Source organism: Malurus melanocephalus, unplaced genomic scaffold, assembly GCF_030028575.1.
Source record: "Malurus melanocephalus ecotype Western Australia unplaced genomic scaffold, MMel_1.1 scaffold_12, whole genome shotgun sequence".
Taxonomy (NCBI): domain Eukaryota; kingdom Metazoa; phylum Chordata; class Aves; order Passeriformes; family Maluridae; genus Malurus; species Malurus melanocephalus.
This window is the reverse complement of record NW_026623244.1, coordinates 4,913,201-4,929,725: the sequence shown is the minus strand read 5'-3', so window position 1 is coordinate 4,929,725 and position 16,525 is coordinate 4,913,201. Positions and strand designations below refer to the sequence as shown.

The following is a 16,525-nucleotide window of genomic DNA, read 5'->3' as shown; positions in this document are numbered from 1 at the left end:
TAATAACTCCTTTTTAAACCATGCATCTGTCAGACTAGAAAAAACCAAACTAGCTAGTTCACAGGAAAATACATTTTGGTTATTTTTTTTTTATTAATGGCAAAGAGAAGTTGGTTTTTTTTTCCTGTAGGTTAAATGAAATAATTACAATTACTCCAGAAAATAATTATTTGAATATTTATTTCAAAGGTATACTTAAATGAATGTGCTATCTACATCAGTAAGTTAAGGGACAGAATAATGAACATGTTAACAGCTGATTTATTTTCAAAATTYTGTTGGATTTTGAAACAATTTGAAGTGAAAGTTTACCATTCAAAAGATGCTATAATGGCTTGAAAACACAAATAATTTGATGAATTTTGAGTTGCTTTTATATTCTTAATGATTTGTAGTACATAAATGAAATAAATATTGCAACAGTGTACATTATGTATTCCTGCCAYGAATTCTAAATCTTGCATACAAATGTTTCACTCCAGGTAATTATTATTACTACTTGCCATGGGCAAACACAAAGCCCGTCGTAACGCTGACCTCTTTTTGGGAGGACATAAGTCATAGATTGGACCCTGTGAATATAATCCTAAACATGGTTGAAAGACTGGTAAGTCATTTAAAATATTTCTTTTGCTGATAGGCTTTTCATTTTCATTCTTTTTTATTTAGAGATGCAATCAAAAAATGGAGCAAATTGTGGAAAATTGGAGCAAATTATGGAGCAAATTATGGAAAATTTATGAGACTTTCTCTCCTCTTTTCTTAGTCAAAATTAAATGTAGCTTAGTGTAACAAATGGCCCTGTTAATCATAGGCCTGTATCTTAGCAAGGCTCAGTACACTCCTGTTGGATATTCAGGGAATTCCCACAGGAAGGGAGAGTCCTCAGTGTTGATTAGGAGCGTGTTAAGTCTGTACAAGTGTTATTTGCAGGTTCTGTTAAATACAGTGGGAGAGAACAACAGAATAGTCCTGTTAAATATGAATCAAGTTTAAATACCTGAGTCTTTTTTTGCTTTGGCRTTTACACAGACAAATAAATAGGATCAAAATCCTGAAACTCCTACTGACCATAAACCGCAATGGAAGTTGATAAATGCAAATTCTTTTCTTTCAAATTCCTTAGCAATCCAACCTAGCCACCTTAAAATCAGGAATGCAGGCTAAAATGTCTGAAARCCGATTAGCTGAGATGTGGTTGAAGCTGATTGATGAACTTACMGAAGATATAAGGTAAAAGAACCTTTTTTATCTCTTATGTTATCATCCTAGCCTGCTCAGAATCTTTGCTGTTGCCTCTGCTAAGTCAGAAAACAAATTTTGWGGACTATAAAACTGACTAATCCCACGAATTGACCTAAGAACTGAAATTCCAAAAGTCTCTGAAAGTTATAAAACATAATGGATATTACCAATGAAATAATCCMTCTAGTTGTGTAATTCTCCTTTATCTTGAGGTAGTTTTATTACTGACAATGATAAAACGAAACAGTATCTCTTGACAAAATCTAAGGGAGGACTGTRGTGAAAATAGCTCTTAGGTCTCTCTGCTGCATTTTTCCATCCTCCCTTCTTTAGAACTCTTCATGTACCTTTGGTTTACCCATGTTTCATAAAGACCACATTTTTGAATAAGCCTCTAGTCAACATGTCTGTGTATACTGGAGTGTTCAGAGAAGGCAACAGGGGTCAGCATTTAGAGTTTTGATAGAGGATAAATTCTTAATAGAGAGGAAGGAATTAGAGAAGAAAGATACATTTAAAAAAGGTGCTGTTGAGATGGGGAAAGTAAACAAGTGGGTCATAAAGCAGCACAGGAAAAGGGAAGGGAAATGACAGAACAAGTATTACACATAATAGGAAATAACAAAGAACATTGAAATTAGAGAACAAATTCCTCAAGTTGTGGAGCCAATATAAGAGTTAACCAGAGGGAAAAATTAAGAGTGTAGATCAGTATACACTAGCAAGGAACTACATGATAGAAAGCTCATGTAAAAGTCAAAGCTARTAACTTTGTAGAGTGCTGCGATCTGGAAGAAAGCAGACAGAAAGGACTGAAAAAGTCTCTAGTCCTCTAACTCAAAAAAGCTAATTTTTTCCACAGGATTGGCCAGCACTGTAAGACACATGGTGTGATTTTTTGGGGTTTTGTGCTGGACCAGGGCTCAATGATGCTGAAGAGTCCCTTCTAACTCAGGATATGCTATGATTTATTGGTTCYATTTAATAGTTACTCTGCCCTCTGCTGACTCAGAAGTTCTGTGTCATGGATTTCTTTTAAAGTTTGATGTTTTCTTGCCTGGGAGTTAGATAAGTCTCGTCATAGACACAAGCCATATTCGTATATTAGGTTTCTGAAAATATACAGTTTTCAGTGAAGGAAAGGAACCTAATCTTGGTCTGAAGACCTTGATTTAATTTTTGAGTGGCACATTTTGAGACAGTAATTTTTTAGAGTGAATATATAGAGAAATGGATTTTCCTTGGCTTGATTAGCAGCAATTACATTGAAGGAAAAACATCAAGGTGTTCTACCTTGGTGCTTGTTATATAAGTACAGCCTTTCCCTTGGTTACTGTAAACACCTCGTCAGGTGGAAATTTATGCAGAAATAGATGCAGTAGCACAGTTCCAGTGGTTTTCCGTAACAGGAAATTATGGCACTCAATCCGTTGCCACTGTTTGCATGTCTGCATTTAGAGTTTAGCTTAATAAAATCCTCTTAGATTATTAACCATAATAAATATTCTCTTTTCAGTAAACCATTTCCACTCATAGAAGGCAAATCTAATATTACAGTCCTTGACACTCAGATAGAAAAACTGCGCCTCAAGTCCCTCAAACAGATTGGAGAAGCAGCAGCAAGGATGAGAAATGAAGCTACTGATGTGAAAGCCACTCTGACAGAAATTGAGGATTGGTTGGATAGATTGCTGCAACTGAGTGAGGAGGTTGGTGCTGGTGCTTGGGTTAGTTTAGCAATAGCTGTCTAACACTAATGAGTGCAAAGTTCACWGCTGATTAAGCAATATCCACTCTCTGTAGAATAGTAATTTTAGATGCTGTGAAAGTAAACATGTTCTCCTCTGTAATTACAATTTATTTTAACAAAAYGTTCTCATGTGTTAGCTCAGTCCTCACTGAGATTGTGTGTTGGGTGATGATCGCTCTGTGATTTGTAGAATAGACCCTCTTCTGTTTAAGTGTCTGTATTTAGTCCTTTCCTTTATTCCAGAGTTGCAAGTCACTTTTCCGATTCAGGGACCGCAGGGTATATGTTGTATTTTCAMAGCTTGTTAGCCACAGTAATCAACCTCTAACAGAGTTAAGCTTGTTTCTGTGGATTTCTTTTTAAATCTTCAGCAATGTTTGCTGTTTTGATCTTGGCTATCTCATAATTGGTTTTCACAACATTTTAGAAATGGTTTTATTTTAAATTTGTTGCTTCTGCCCTGTTCAGCTACTGAAAAAAAAAAAAAAGAGCAGTTAATTGGCCAGACCTGCAGCTAGCTCACAGAGGTGGGCACAGAACTCCAAAAAGGTAATAGATGGTTTCTGTGTTCTGCTAAAAGTCTTATGATAGCATACCCTTCATGTGGAAACATCACATGTGGCAGGTCAATCCAAAGTATCAGCATATGGCATCAGTCACTATCATCGTCTTAAGGAAACAAAATGTCTTTAGAAAAATCTATAAAATATGTAAGAACTGTTTTTTTTTTAATAAAACTTACTTGTTTTCCAAAAATCTTAATGATATTTTTATTATTATTTCAGAACTATACATTGCTTTACTTGCAAAATAAAACAATTCCCTATATTTGTCATAAGTTTGTGGTGATTCTTGATTCTAAATGATAAATCCTTCATACTTATGTTTCTCTTTTCTAAGCTCTAGATTAATTTATTTTTCTATTAGTTACTCTTCTTAACTCTCATTTCCCCACAAATAATCTGCAGCCACAAAACAGCATGCCTGATGTAATCATATGGATGATCCGAGGGGAGAAGAGACTGGCCTATGCTCGTGTTCCTGCTCACCAAGTGCTGTACTCCACAACAAGCCCCGAATCGTCGGGTAAATATTGTGGAAAGACCCAAACAATCTTCTTAAAGGTACATTTCTTTTGCTCCTTAAGAAATAATTATCTGCCTAAACTGAGATGCTATCTGACCTGAGTGTGAAACATGCAAACAAACTGTGAACAGTGCGGTGTCAAAACTTAGGACAGATTAAAAGCCAACTGCATGTAGCTTCTTCAAAATATCACAGAAGTTYTAAGCTCATCATAAACCATTTAGAACCAGTATTAGCCCCTGTCTCTGAGACTTTTCTAAAAGAGTTCAAAATTGTAGTAGGCCTTTTAAAGCATTACTGGAGCTGGTATTTTGGGATTTGACATGAATGGAAACTTTCAGAGGGAATAAAGAGTGTTAGCCAGAGAAGTTCCAAAAACCTATTCAAAGTTTTGGATGGCTTTCTGCAAGCAATAGAGCATGTCTACACCCAGTTGTCTCTCTAAATTGAGTCATACTCTTGAACAGGAATGTCTTTATCCATTTAAGTTGATATTGTCTTAAACCAAAATAAACTTAACCAGAAAAAAAAAAGCAATCTGACTGTAAAACAACAGCACTTACACAGTTTTTAATTTTACTAGTAGTTATATTGATAAATGCTCCAACCCAGACAAGCCTGGATCCTCATGGTTTTATGCAAACTCCCACTGATTCTGCATTTACTGAACCATTCCTGCTAACCTCTGCATTTCCAGAGTCTCCCAACAAGAAACTCAAATATCAACATTGAAGTTTTAAGTTATTGTCAAAACAAAAAACTCACTGCTGAATGAAACTTGGGAGAGAATRTAGAGGAACAGGGATGATACTACTGCTAGTGTGTTTGGTTTTTATGTGCCCYAGGCAGGTATCATTTAAAGAATGTTTTCCTCCTGAATTATTTATTAGTGGCTTTTGAGAAAATGCAGTACAGGAAGAAATAAATAAAGATGTAGTGTTTCTCATATCTCTTTGTTATTGTATATATTTTACTGAAAGCTACAATACCTACATAGCATAACAAAGCATAACATTTTTGTTTGTGTGCCAGTACCCACAGGACAAGACGAAAGATGTCAAAATGCCTGCAGAGTTGCGAATTAACATTTGGCTGGGGCTCAGTGCAGTTGAAAAGAAGTTTAATAGCTTTGCAGAGGGAACATTCAGTGTTTTTGCAGAAATGGTATGTCCATCATTGCCTTCTTATTTAAACTTGGATGTGAGTGTTGGGAATTCAGTGCAGTTGGAACTTTTTGAATTTCTTTGCATGCTGRACAGAGAGTAGTGTTTATTATAAGGAAACAAGTAGACCCCATTCAAGSCAATTAATGATTGAGTCCATTGTGTCTACCAGATGAACTTCAGCAGGCCAGATTCTGAACTGGTACAGTCAGGTACAAATCTGACTAACTCCAGTGATTTCAAAGACATTTATTTTAGATTTTTATCAGTGTAATTAAGATTAAGAGCTAAGCCATTATGTTTTGGCATGTGAATAACTCCTTTTTTTTTTTAATTGCTTCTTCCCTTCTACAAATTGTRCTTGGATACGAGTGGTTTTGCTTAATAATGGTTCTTTTGTASCAGTGGAAAATTTAGTGTTGCTGACAAAGGCTATAATATGATAACATTTCAATGAGAAGAAATTAACAAATTCAGAATACAAATGCTTTAAATAGTCCCACTGCCTATAATAGAGGTGTTGGATGGTAATGGTAAGTATCAGGTGTGTTTTATATGCCACATCACCTATTGCTGCATATAATCTAGTATCAGGAAAATAAATAATAAAGACATTTTTACATAGGTGCCATGTCAGCATGGCATCTATGCTTAAATATTTAGTAGTTGCTTAAAGCAATGGGTGTTCAAAGCCATTATTTAAATGTGCATTTTAAGAGGATGTTGAATGTGTTGGTCTTCAACARTCCAGCAGTTTTGCAGGAATAAGGGCAGAAAACTTCAGACCATCATAAACTACAAATAAACCTAGGAAGGGAAATAGGCTACATAAACTGAGCTGACACCAGAATCATGCCCCTGGTAGCTACTATGGATTTTAATTCAGTTCTTCATTTTACAAGAGAAAATATTTTAATAGGAGATTTGAGATGGAARAGAATGACGGAATCATGCATTTGGGGAACAGAAGGAACTTGTTTGAATAATGTAACAGAGCTTTTATTTTGAAAAAAACTTACTGTAGTTGTAGGGAGGCCTGACATTGAGAAGATTGTTTATCAGACAGCACAGAAGAAAATGAAAGAAAGAAATTAGTGATGGCATTGCAGAGTAATGTGGAAAGGAAGTACTTAATTTCAGAGAAAGGAAATTGATAGTAAAACATTTCAGTTGCAATAGTCACATATTTTTTTTTTCTCCTGAAAGCTGTTTATTATTACTAAACAATAATTATGACAATGAACTTTTGCTTTCTTCCCACAAAGTATGAAAATCAGGCTCTCCTTTTTGGAAAGTGGGGTACCTCAGGACTTGTTGGTCGCCACAAGTTTTCCGATGTTACAGGAAAAATCAAGCTGAAAAGAGAGTACTTTCTACCCCCAAAGGGCTGGGACTGGGAAGGAGACTGGATGGTTGATCCTGAAAGAAGGTCAGACTTTTTTAATTTTTTGCAGGTAGGAATAAAGGCATTTATGATGTTGAGTAAAGGCTCCTCTCTGTTTTCTTGGATGAGAAAGAGATTTCAAGCTGAATGTTCTAGGACAGTAAAAACCCTGCAGTAGTCAAAGCCAGTTAATAGTGCTAAAATTAACGTTACATTTTTAAAGTTAAGCAAAACGAACAACAGAAAGAAGGCATTAATTTCTGAGAACTTACAGTTTTGCAGTCCCCATGCTATGATGGCTATATTGATCATATTCTCTAGGTATCAGTGCTTCATCTTTTAAAAAGGCATCATGATAGTGTTTCATGCCTAGGAAGATACGGTGGGGTTGACTCGTGCCTGTGTGAGATTCACAGATCCTACTGTGACAGATTCAGACAAGACTCCTGGGTTGGTGTTTCATCCCCAGAAGGAAACTTAACCCTGGAATCCAGTATAAAACTGCAATTCATCCTGTTGCAACGCCATTACAGCATTTGCATGGGCATTCACAAGCACTGGCTGGTTTGTGTGTGTTTATTCATTAAATGTTGAKAAGTTCCATTGTCATCACTAAACAATTAACACAGGTGATTTCTCAAACTGAAGTTGTTTGAGGCAGTTGTTTTCAGTAGAAGGTTGAGGTGCCAGGTGACAGCTCCTCCCCTGGCACACCAAATTCATGAAGTGTCAGTCTTTCCTCAGCTCTAACAGGTTCAGTCTTGCTCTGCCGAGGTTTTCAGCGCTGGAGTTTTGCCAGTGTTGCCACACTTTAAACCAGACTGGATACATTATTTGTTTCATAAACAAAAGCCACCATGAGAAAGAGACTGTTTTTTTTTTTGTTCCTAAAAGAAAATACTTGSCCTATTTTAAATTCTTGTGTTCTGATGATGAAAAAGATACAGAAATGCTGCTACAGAAAAACTGTGCAGGGAAAGATATGTGCTATTACTTGATCCATATTAAAATTTTATGAGTTGTAGGTATGAACAGAGAGGAAGTTTGTTTATATTAAATTAATAGTTTGTATTTCAGTGAACAATATGACAGGAGGAAAAGCAGTGACATGGAGGTATTTTCTCAGATGATGGAGAAACCTCTTCTGTTGAAATGCATAATTTGGCCATGCAGCTGCTTCCAGKGGGAGATGATCTGTGGCTGGATTTGGCCAGCAAATGGCACTGTGGAACGCACTTTGATGCCTTCTGAACCTCAGTGAATCACCAAGGGAAAGCAAAAGGCTTTCGTCTGATTTAATGTTCACCTATTTTTTTTACTTGCAAATTAGAAAAATATTAGCCAGCTGATTGCTTGCCTTGCCAACAGCATAAATGGAAACAAAATTAAGTACATTGCCAAATTTTAGTGCATACGTTGATGCGTGTGTTTTAGAGATGCATCCAACTATCATATGCAGTTCAGGTCTCCTATGCTTCTGTATATGATGTATTTTCTTATTCCAAGAGGACGTATTGAAAGCAGATCTTGARTAAAACAGCAATTAAACATTCCTGCTAGTCACTCATATTTATGAGTAATGCTCTTCCTATTGCTTACTGCTACTTGAGTTTCTTTTGTGGTTTTTTTCCTTCATATAGCTGGACAATCCAGAATRCCACCATGTGTGTGCATTCTGTACTGTTTCTGTATGTTCTCTGTGGTGAACTGAAATAGGTTTACCTTATTGTATTTTTTTGGGGTGTGAAGTTTGTTGACTGAAGCTGATGCTGGTCATACTGAGTTTACTGATGAAGTMTATGAAAATGAGAGTCGCTATCCTGGAGGAGAATGGAAAGCATCTGAAGAGAGCTTCACAGATGTGGTGAGATTTAAATTTTTCACTGGATAAGCGAAAGAGAAGGAGTACTATGTTTTGCTACACAGTGTATTTACTAATGCACAAACCTGTTATATTTTCCTTGCATAAAAGAATGGAGAAAAAGCCCCACCCCCACGTGAATTCACRTGTCCTTTTGGATGGGCGTGGGAAGATGATGCTTGGAAATCCGAYTTAAATCGAGCAGTGGATGAACATGGTAAGATTTACTGTTGATCTGCTGATTATTAGGACAATCTGCTGTAGTTATAATGGAGGAGGACACATGTCAAAACTGTGGGAATATCCTAAGTATCATAGTGATTAACCTATGGAAAAAATACGAAGGAAATATTTGGTTAAAGTTGGTTAAGGAATCAGATAATATGATATGGAGAAAGTGTTCACTGTCTGCATCTGTTTCTATTTCCATTTTAATGGATTGTAGCAGCAGTTTAGAGGTTTTTAGAGCAGTCAGAAGCTTGAGACCTGAAACCTCTGTAATTTCACTAAGAGTATGTGGCAAAGCCAGGTTTGGATCTGTCTGGTAATTTACCTGTGAGCCTTTAGTCACCAAGTAATGCTAAGAAGTGAATCAGGAGATCTGGGGACTAAAGGAAGTGGGGAACCAGTTTATGTCAGTCAGACACCACACTAGAGTGGCAAGGTTTCCAATATTGCTGAGGCAGAATAAAAGCATTGATTTTGTGGCAAAGGAGCCATGCAGACTGATCAGGATTAAATGTTGGTTATTAGGCAATYCTGAAATGAAAACCACTTCAAAATCTTTTTGTGAAGAGTCAGGTGCCTGCTRGACAGTGATTTTCAGATTAGATGTTCTACTAAGATGATCAGAACAGATGCACAGAACGTTTAACTCATATTAAAAATTAAGGATTAGTTTTTCTTTCAGTGAAACATGAAAATGGGATATCAACATCTGGAAAAACAAGAATGCAAAGAAAAGAACTTAYATTTGTTTTAATGTTGAGATKTTTATAGTCACATATATTACAACAAAGCATTATTATAAAATGCCAGCAGTGGYCCACTGCCTTTTGGGCATTTAGGGTCTGCAGTGCTGAATAGTCTTGTGTGATAAAGCTTCATCCTCTGTGGGTACAGTCACTCTATTCCCCATCCTTTTCTTCTTTGTATCTCGCTTGTATTTCTGAAAATATACCAACTCATCAATTCTGTTGTAGGATGGGAATATGGAATTACTATTCCTCCAGACACTAAACCCAAGTCATGGGTTGCTGCAGAGAAAATGTACCACACCCATCGACGACGAAGACTGGTGCGGAAACGTAGGAGGGAACTGTCTGAAGGAGTGACAGCTGGAAGGGTAGGAAAAGAGAGATCCACTCATGGCCTTGCCAATGTAATGGAGTCTCTTTTTTGAAAAAAATAATCTGCAAGAGGTTACTCATTGGCTGAGTAAAGAAAAAAGTAATACCAACCAAAAAAAATCTCGAACAACCTTTTATGTTTTCATTATACTCCCTTTCTTTATCTATTTGTACATTGATRTTTCTGATTTTGGTTTTTGAGGGGGTTTTTAGGCCTGCCAGAGCAAGCACTGCTCTTTTTCACTATGGTTACACAACACTGTGTGTTAMAGAATTTATATCTTCTAGGGAGCATCATCATATGAAGATCAGGAAGGATGGGAATATGCTTCCTTGATTGGCTGGAAATTTCACTGGGAACAACGTAGTTCTGATACTTTCCGTCGGAGACGATGGAGACGGAAAATGGCTCCCTCAGAGACACATGGTGCTGCAGCCATCTTCAAACTTGAAGGTGCTTTGGTAAGGGACAGAATATCAAAAATAACTTTCAAAGGTCAATCTGTTAATTTGCAGTAAATAAACAAGTATATCAGCCATTGTTAAACTAATATATAACTGAGAAGATAATGCAGTGTATATTGTTTTAATTGTTTAGTTTGAAAGGTACCATCAAAGTTGGGGCAGAGACTCTTGTATTATTATTAATTTTTTATATTTTGTATTACATATAAAATATCATATATCCCATTCTATATMATTTATTGTTTATGTTACTTTTTTAAATCTTCCTTATTACTTTATTTTTCCATTTTTTTTCTATATATAATTTCAGGGAGCTGACACTAGTGTTGATGACGGAGAAGGGAAGAGTTCAGACAAAACCAAGGATTCAGCTACAAAGGTGTTTGGTGCCAATACACCGATGGTTTCCTGCTATTTTGACAGTAGGTTCTTTAACAATTCCTTCCTCAAAAATCTTGACTGTTTTATTTTAGTCTCAAACAGAATTGTGGTTTACATTTAGCTTTATAAGCATCCTGTAGTAATTACTACCAGACCCTTGACTAAACCTTATTTAAGTTATTAAAAGAAAAGTTACAATTAGTCTTTTCAGTATTTCAGTCCACTGTCACACAGATATTTTTAAAACCTGTATGGGACAGGAATTTCAATACTAAATTTAATTATTTTGTTGGTTCAGGTCACTTAACCAGCTCAGTGCAGGATCAGACAATGCCTGGCCCAGACRAAGCAGTACCATGTAGTTGAGTTGGCAAAGTGAACAAAACTGTAACTTTGCCAACCTGGATTGGTTTGAAATGCTTTGTAATCACTGTAATGTGAATCACAAAAGCAGGGATGTTGAGATGGGAAGCACCAGTGCTAGTTAACAGGAATAGAGGCCAATCCTGCCACCTGACATCCTTTGTGAGGAGCTCTGACTGGAACTTGTCTTTATTTGAGCTCTGCATAACTTTATCAACTTGCTGGGAATGGGTATCTAAATCTTAAATATTTCAGAGCCTGGGGAACATTGTTGAAGTTTCTTTTCAATAATGGTCACAGTCAGAGGAAAATGGCACTTTTTCTTGCTAGGGCTTAGAGGTTTCAGCTCAAGGAGGCTGTGTAGTGGTTTCGATTTTTTTCAAGGGCTGAAAGGGTTAGACCTGACATCTTTTAAAGAAAAAATGATAACTTAGCCCCATGCTGTCCTGGGTTTGGGCCACTCACATCTTCTTTTTAAGCTATTCCACCATACCTTCAGTCATTTATTTTTGAAAATATTTTAACCAAAGGAATCGAGTTGCAATTGGAATAATTTTCTAGAGTTAAGAGCTAAAAATGTCAAACAGGACAGGTACCCAGGACCTTGGAAGTGCTATAGTGAATACTTAAAATAAGCACAGGAATGCTCGGTTCTTGATTCTCTTTGGATGAGCTAGATTATCACACTGTTTCAAACAGAAATTTTTGAATGAAAGGATTTTTAGATGATCATATGGTGAAAAAAGCCCAAATAGCAGTAGTTGTTTGTTTGGGTTTTTTTTTAAGTCCTGCACTTTGTGTTGGAACAAATGTTCTCAGGYCCTAGCTCATCACATGAAAAGCAAAAATTTGACTACAGAGCTTGTGCTAAAATATATAAGRCATTTATATAAACTCAAAATATCTGCATTACAGAAAGGAAGCCTGTATAATGCAGCTGAACTGTTTTTATTTATTTGATRCAGGAGTATATACTTACCACCTTCGCTGTTACGTCTACCAGGCAAGGAACCTCATGGCTTTAGACAAAGACAGTTTTTCAGGTATGGAAAAATCCTGCTAAAGGTACAGAAAACCCACTTTTGCCATGAACTAATTGTTTGATTTATTTGGATGTAGAATATTTTAACTCCTTAAGGTCTGTGCATAGGTCCCAGCTGCTGAAACTGCTGTTTTCTGAAATGAGGAGCATTTTGTACAGCTGCCTGTGTGTGTTTGGTCTTATTTCAATATGCAACACTTAAAAGCAATGTGAACAAACAATTATAAATGTCTCTAAATTGCATATGTGTAATTCAGCACAGGCACCTCAGATGCAGTCRTACATAAACTAGCTCATCTATGTTTTATTTTCCTCTAAAATTAGTTTGAAGAATTAGTCAAATTTTGTAAAACTCTGATCATGTACCTTGTCAGAATCTATTGAAACTGACCTAAAGATAACCTTTAAAATTGCCTTTAGTCCTTTAGTAATTGCAATTTGTACAGGAAACATTAATGACCATAATCAGATACCTTCTACAGAGCTCTTGATGATCTAAAGGCTTGCCAAATACTGGGCTTAGACCACTTTAATCACTCAGCTGGTTCACAAGAAGAGGTTGCTATAAATAAACATGTTTGAAACCAATCCTTGATCTGAGCACTACAGCCTGGGAGAATTCGTTGTTTGGCAACTAGTCAGAACTAGAATTATTTCTYTTTATTATTTATGAGACTGTACAGTTGTATGTCAATGGAGATAACAAAAMAGAGTTTCTACAGACAAGATTTAAGGCAAGATTAGTATAAACAGTGTTTCATTTTAGTTTTCTGGTTCTCTTTCTGCTTTGCAACRTATTTTCTCATTTTCATTTATTACTCTGTTAATCAAAGCTTGTATAAAGGAAGTGATTTAGTAATCAAATGGAAATTGCTCTATTAAATGTAAATTATGTATATGTGTTTTTATTTTACATTGAGTGGCTTACAGAACTGGGAACAACAGTAGAAAAACAACGTATATTTGATAAAAACTGTGCTTGTGTGCCTTAGGGCTTGATGTGGTTTTGTTTGCCTGTAACRCTGTGCTTTCAATCTTTGTATGATATTTCAGATCCATATGCTCACGTTTCATTCCTCCATCAAAGCAAAACAACTGAGATCATTCATTCAACTCTAAATCCTACATGGGACCAAACTCTCATATTTAATGAAATTGAGATCTATGGGGACCCCCAGTCAATAGCCCAAAACCCACCTAATGTTGTTATTGAACTTTTTGACAGTGACCAAGTGGTAGGTGTAATCTTTCTACCCTGCTTGCTTTTTGATTTATTTATATTAGTTGACAATACATTAATGGCTATTACTGCTATTTTTTTGCTGCAGGGTAAAGATGAATTCCTTGGAAGAAGTGTTTGTTCCCCCATGGTCAAATTAATCCCAGAAGAGGATATCACACCRAAACTGCTCTGGTATCCTGTAATAAATAATGGCAAAGCTAGTGGAGACATTCTTTTTGCTGCAGAACTTATTCTGAGAGACAAGGTATATATTTCTCTTTTTTGTGTGTATATGTAATATAATGAGACACAGTACTTATTCTTTCACAGTGAGACATTATGTGAAGAACTGTCTTAATACTTGCAAGGTATTTCATCAAAGGAAGATGGGAGAAACTAATACTCATCTTTGTATCTTAACAGGGGGGTACCAACCTTCCAATTCTTCCATCACAAAGGGCACCAAAGCTTTACATGGTCCCTCAAGGAATCAGACCAGTAGTTCAACTCACTGCTGTTGAGGTATGGTTACTCTTAAACTGAATAAAAGTACCATCTTCTCATCCTGTAGACAGTATTGTGTAAATACAGCTTGTGTATTTACTCACAGAAACCAAAAAAATTCGTAGTGAAAATGTAAGTGTTTATAAATTTCACTGTTTCCCTTAATTTTCCCAGGACTAGAACCTTGAAATATATTGCCAGACACATTTTATTATTGAAAAGACTTCATTTCTTCTTTCCTATTGTCTAAGTATTATATTTATTGATATCCCTTCCCACTTTTGCTTATACTGGATTTTATTTTACAGATTCTGGCCTGGGGGCTGCGAAATATGAAAAACTACCAGCTGGCACCAGTTATGTCTCCAAGTCTCATTGTGGAATGTGGAGGTGAAATGGTGGAATCTGTGGTGATCAAAAACCTCAAAAAGACACCGAATTTTCCATCTTCTGTTCTCTTCATGAAAGTTGTACGTTACAAAAACTTACATACCAGCTGTGTAAAGCAAAATAAGTTGCCCCATAGTTTTAAAGGTCAAGGACTTGTTCTGAATAGAAAAACTCTCACAAYCTTTTTTGATTTACCATGAGCAATTTGTGAGCCCAGAAACAGTAACAAAGATCATGTAAAATGTCTGTACAGTCAATGGTAAATTGCATAATTTTAKATGCACAATCCAGTGCAGTGTATAATTTTTTTTATTTGAGAAGACATYGATTTACCTGTAGATGTTTTRCCACATTTCTACTGCTACAATGGRAGCCATGAGTCAAGAAARTTCAGGATTTGGGGCAATTAAGATTATTCTTACTCGTTCTTATTTACTCTTAAGATTAGAACTTTTCATTCACCATATAGCCATAGARYATAGTAGTTCAATATTGAATAAACAGCTCTAATTTAGGGGGAAAATCTTATTTTTTCTTTCTCTTCTGTTTGCATTGTAAAAAAAACTTCTAACCTTCTATTTTTAGCTTTTGCCAAAAGAGGAGTTATACAGTCCATCTCTTGTTATTAAAGTAATAGACCACAGGCCATTTGGACGGAAGCCCATYGTGGGACAATGCACTATTGATTTACTGGAAAGGTTTCGCTGTGACCCCTACACTACTAAACAGGACATTGCACCACAACTGAAAGGTAGAAAACTGGAAAATGAGAAGTTCTACTTTCTTGTGAGATGCTAGAATTACCTGCCTTCGGTGTTTGTTTACTCTCAATGCTGTACTGATGAATAGCCATCTTGTGTTGTGTACTTAGTTGGAGATAATGTTATCTGAATGGAAAAACATCCAACAGAGTATTCATTACTGTAACATTCTCTGAAGTGTAAGAGGGTGTAATGTAAAGGCAAATCCACTCTCAGACTTGATGGGCTCATTCCCTGAGATTCSTCTTTAGTACAAACTTGGAAGTTAACTAGCTGCAGATCATCTTTCCACTAGTATCAAAGTAATGATCCAATATTCCAGCAATTATGGTCTGAATACAATGCTGACATTTCCTCTTTATTTTTTCACATTTTAGTCTTTCTTTTCATTTTAAGTCTGTATATTTGAAAAATATTTGCATATCCTGCACAAAAATATTTTGTCTGTTTTAGCAAAAAGTCGCAACCAATTGCTTCATTTAGAGGATCAAACATATGGYAAATGAATTATTTTACATCTTCTGTAACTGTCTGGATTTCAAATCTGATGAAACTGTTTAGTAAGATATTTTTCCTACACCATATTGCCTTAATAAAACCTTTGGCTTACAGTTAGTCTGCTCTCTGCTGCACCTCGCCAGGATACAATAATTGATATGGAAGACACGCAGCCACTGCTAACAGCTCAGGTAATCTTTGAAATTTGATACTTGACTTTGTTCTTAAGATCTCTGATTTCTGAGGAACTATCTAGACAGCAAAGTTGTCAGAAACATATGCAACTCTCTGGAAAACCAGATGGAATAAAGTTCCTCGGTGACAGGAAAGCGATGGAAATATGTTAATCATTTTAACCTTTGTTTTCATATAGTAAACATCAAACTATAGCATTTTGTGCTTGGCAAAATTTACCAGTATCTTAAGAATTAATTCACTTGTTCAATAGCCACTGAAAGCATGTGATAGAACATTACCCAGTTCCCAGTGATGGTGGGTAGAACAGCCTGATTTTGCAGACTGAGCAGTTCTAGGTAAAGGATTTAGAAATGGGTGTATGCTCTGGTCCTTCAGCCGTTCATTGTATTTTTTACCTTGAAGCCATTCAAATCTAATACCACTGAAACATTTTTTTTTTTCTGTACTAACACTTATCTTCTTTCCTTTTCTGTTGTGCCTTGTCTCTTTACTGCTCTGATTCTTTCGGGACCACAACAATTCAGTTTTACTTTCCAGGTAAAAAATAATTCTGCTTGCAGAATGTTGCTCTTGAGTTGAAACATGCCTGAAGACAAACTACATTTTCACAGAAAAAAATGTCAATTCTTTTAGGACTGTAAAATGTTTCCCTTGCCTAAAAGGTGTTTATATAAATTTTTGATGGCCTGTTATATTAAAGGAAGCAGAAAAGTTATGCCCTTTAGTATAGAGCAGTTTTGCAGGCTTTTAATCTACAAGTTTGACTTTTGAAAATGCAGAATATTTTACATTGTTACACAGGTCCCAAAGTAAATGCTACTGAATTTTAATTTTCMCACTCTTACTGCTATTTGAGTATATTG

At 36.0% G+C, this 16,525-nt stretch overlaps 1 protein-coding gene across 3 annotated transcripts in view; it reads left to right on the top strand.

Moving 5' to 3' along the window:
• The window catches only part of MYOF (myoferlin), a 59,472-nt gene that overhangs the window by 29,195 nt on the left and 13,752 nt on the right, over positions 1-16,525 (top strand). For all 3 annotated transcript variants that reach the window (XM_057381252.1, XM_057381243.1, XM_057381260.1), the window contains 18 exons: positions 483-607; positions 1,127-1,233; positions 2,762-2,954; positions 3,964-4,119; positions 5,114-5,245; positions 6,510-6,673; positions 8,378-8,492; positions 8,601-8,706; positions 9,692-9,834; positions 10,127-10,300; positions 10,614-10,725; positions 12,013-12,090; positions 13,143-13,324; positions 13,418-13,576; positions 13,735-13,833; positions 14,124-14,285; positions 14,791-14,956; positions 15,579-15,655. In XM_057381252.1, the coding sequence (XP_057237235.1) occupies positions 483-607; positions 1,127-1,233; positions 2,762-2,954; positions 3,964-4,119; positions 5,114-5,245; positions 6,510-6,673; positions 8,378-8,492; positions 8,601-8,706; positions 9,692-9,834; positions 10,127-10,300; positions 10,614-10,725; positions 12,013-12,090; positions 13,143-13,324; positions 13,418-13,576; positions 13,735-13,833; positions 14,124-14,285; positions 14,791-14,956; positions 15,579-15,655 (2,450 nt within the window). The remainder of the gene's footprint in view (positions 1-482; positions 608-1,126; positions 1,234-2,761; positions 2,955-3,963; positions 4,120-5,113; positions 5,246-6,509; positions 6,674-8,377; positions 8,493-8,600; positions 8,707-9,691; positions 9,835-10,126; positions 10,301-10,613; positions 10,726-12,012; positions 12,091-13,142; positions 13,325-13,417; positions 13,577-13,734; positions 13,834-14,123; positions 14,286-14,790; positions 14,957-15,578; positions 15,656-16,525) is intronic.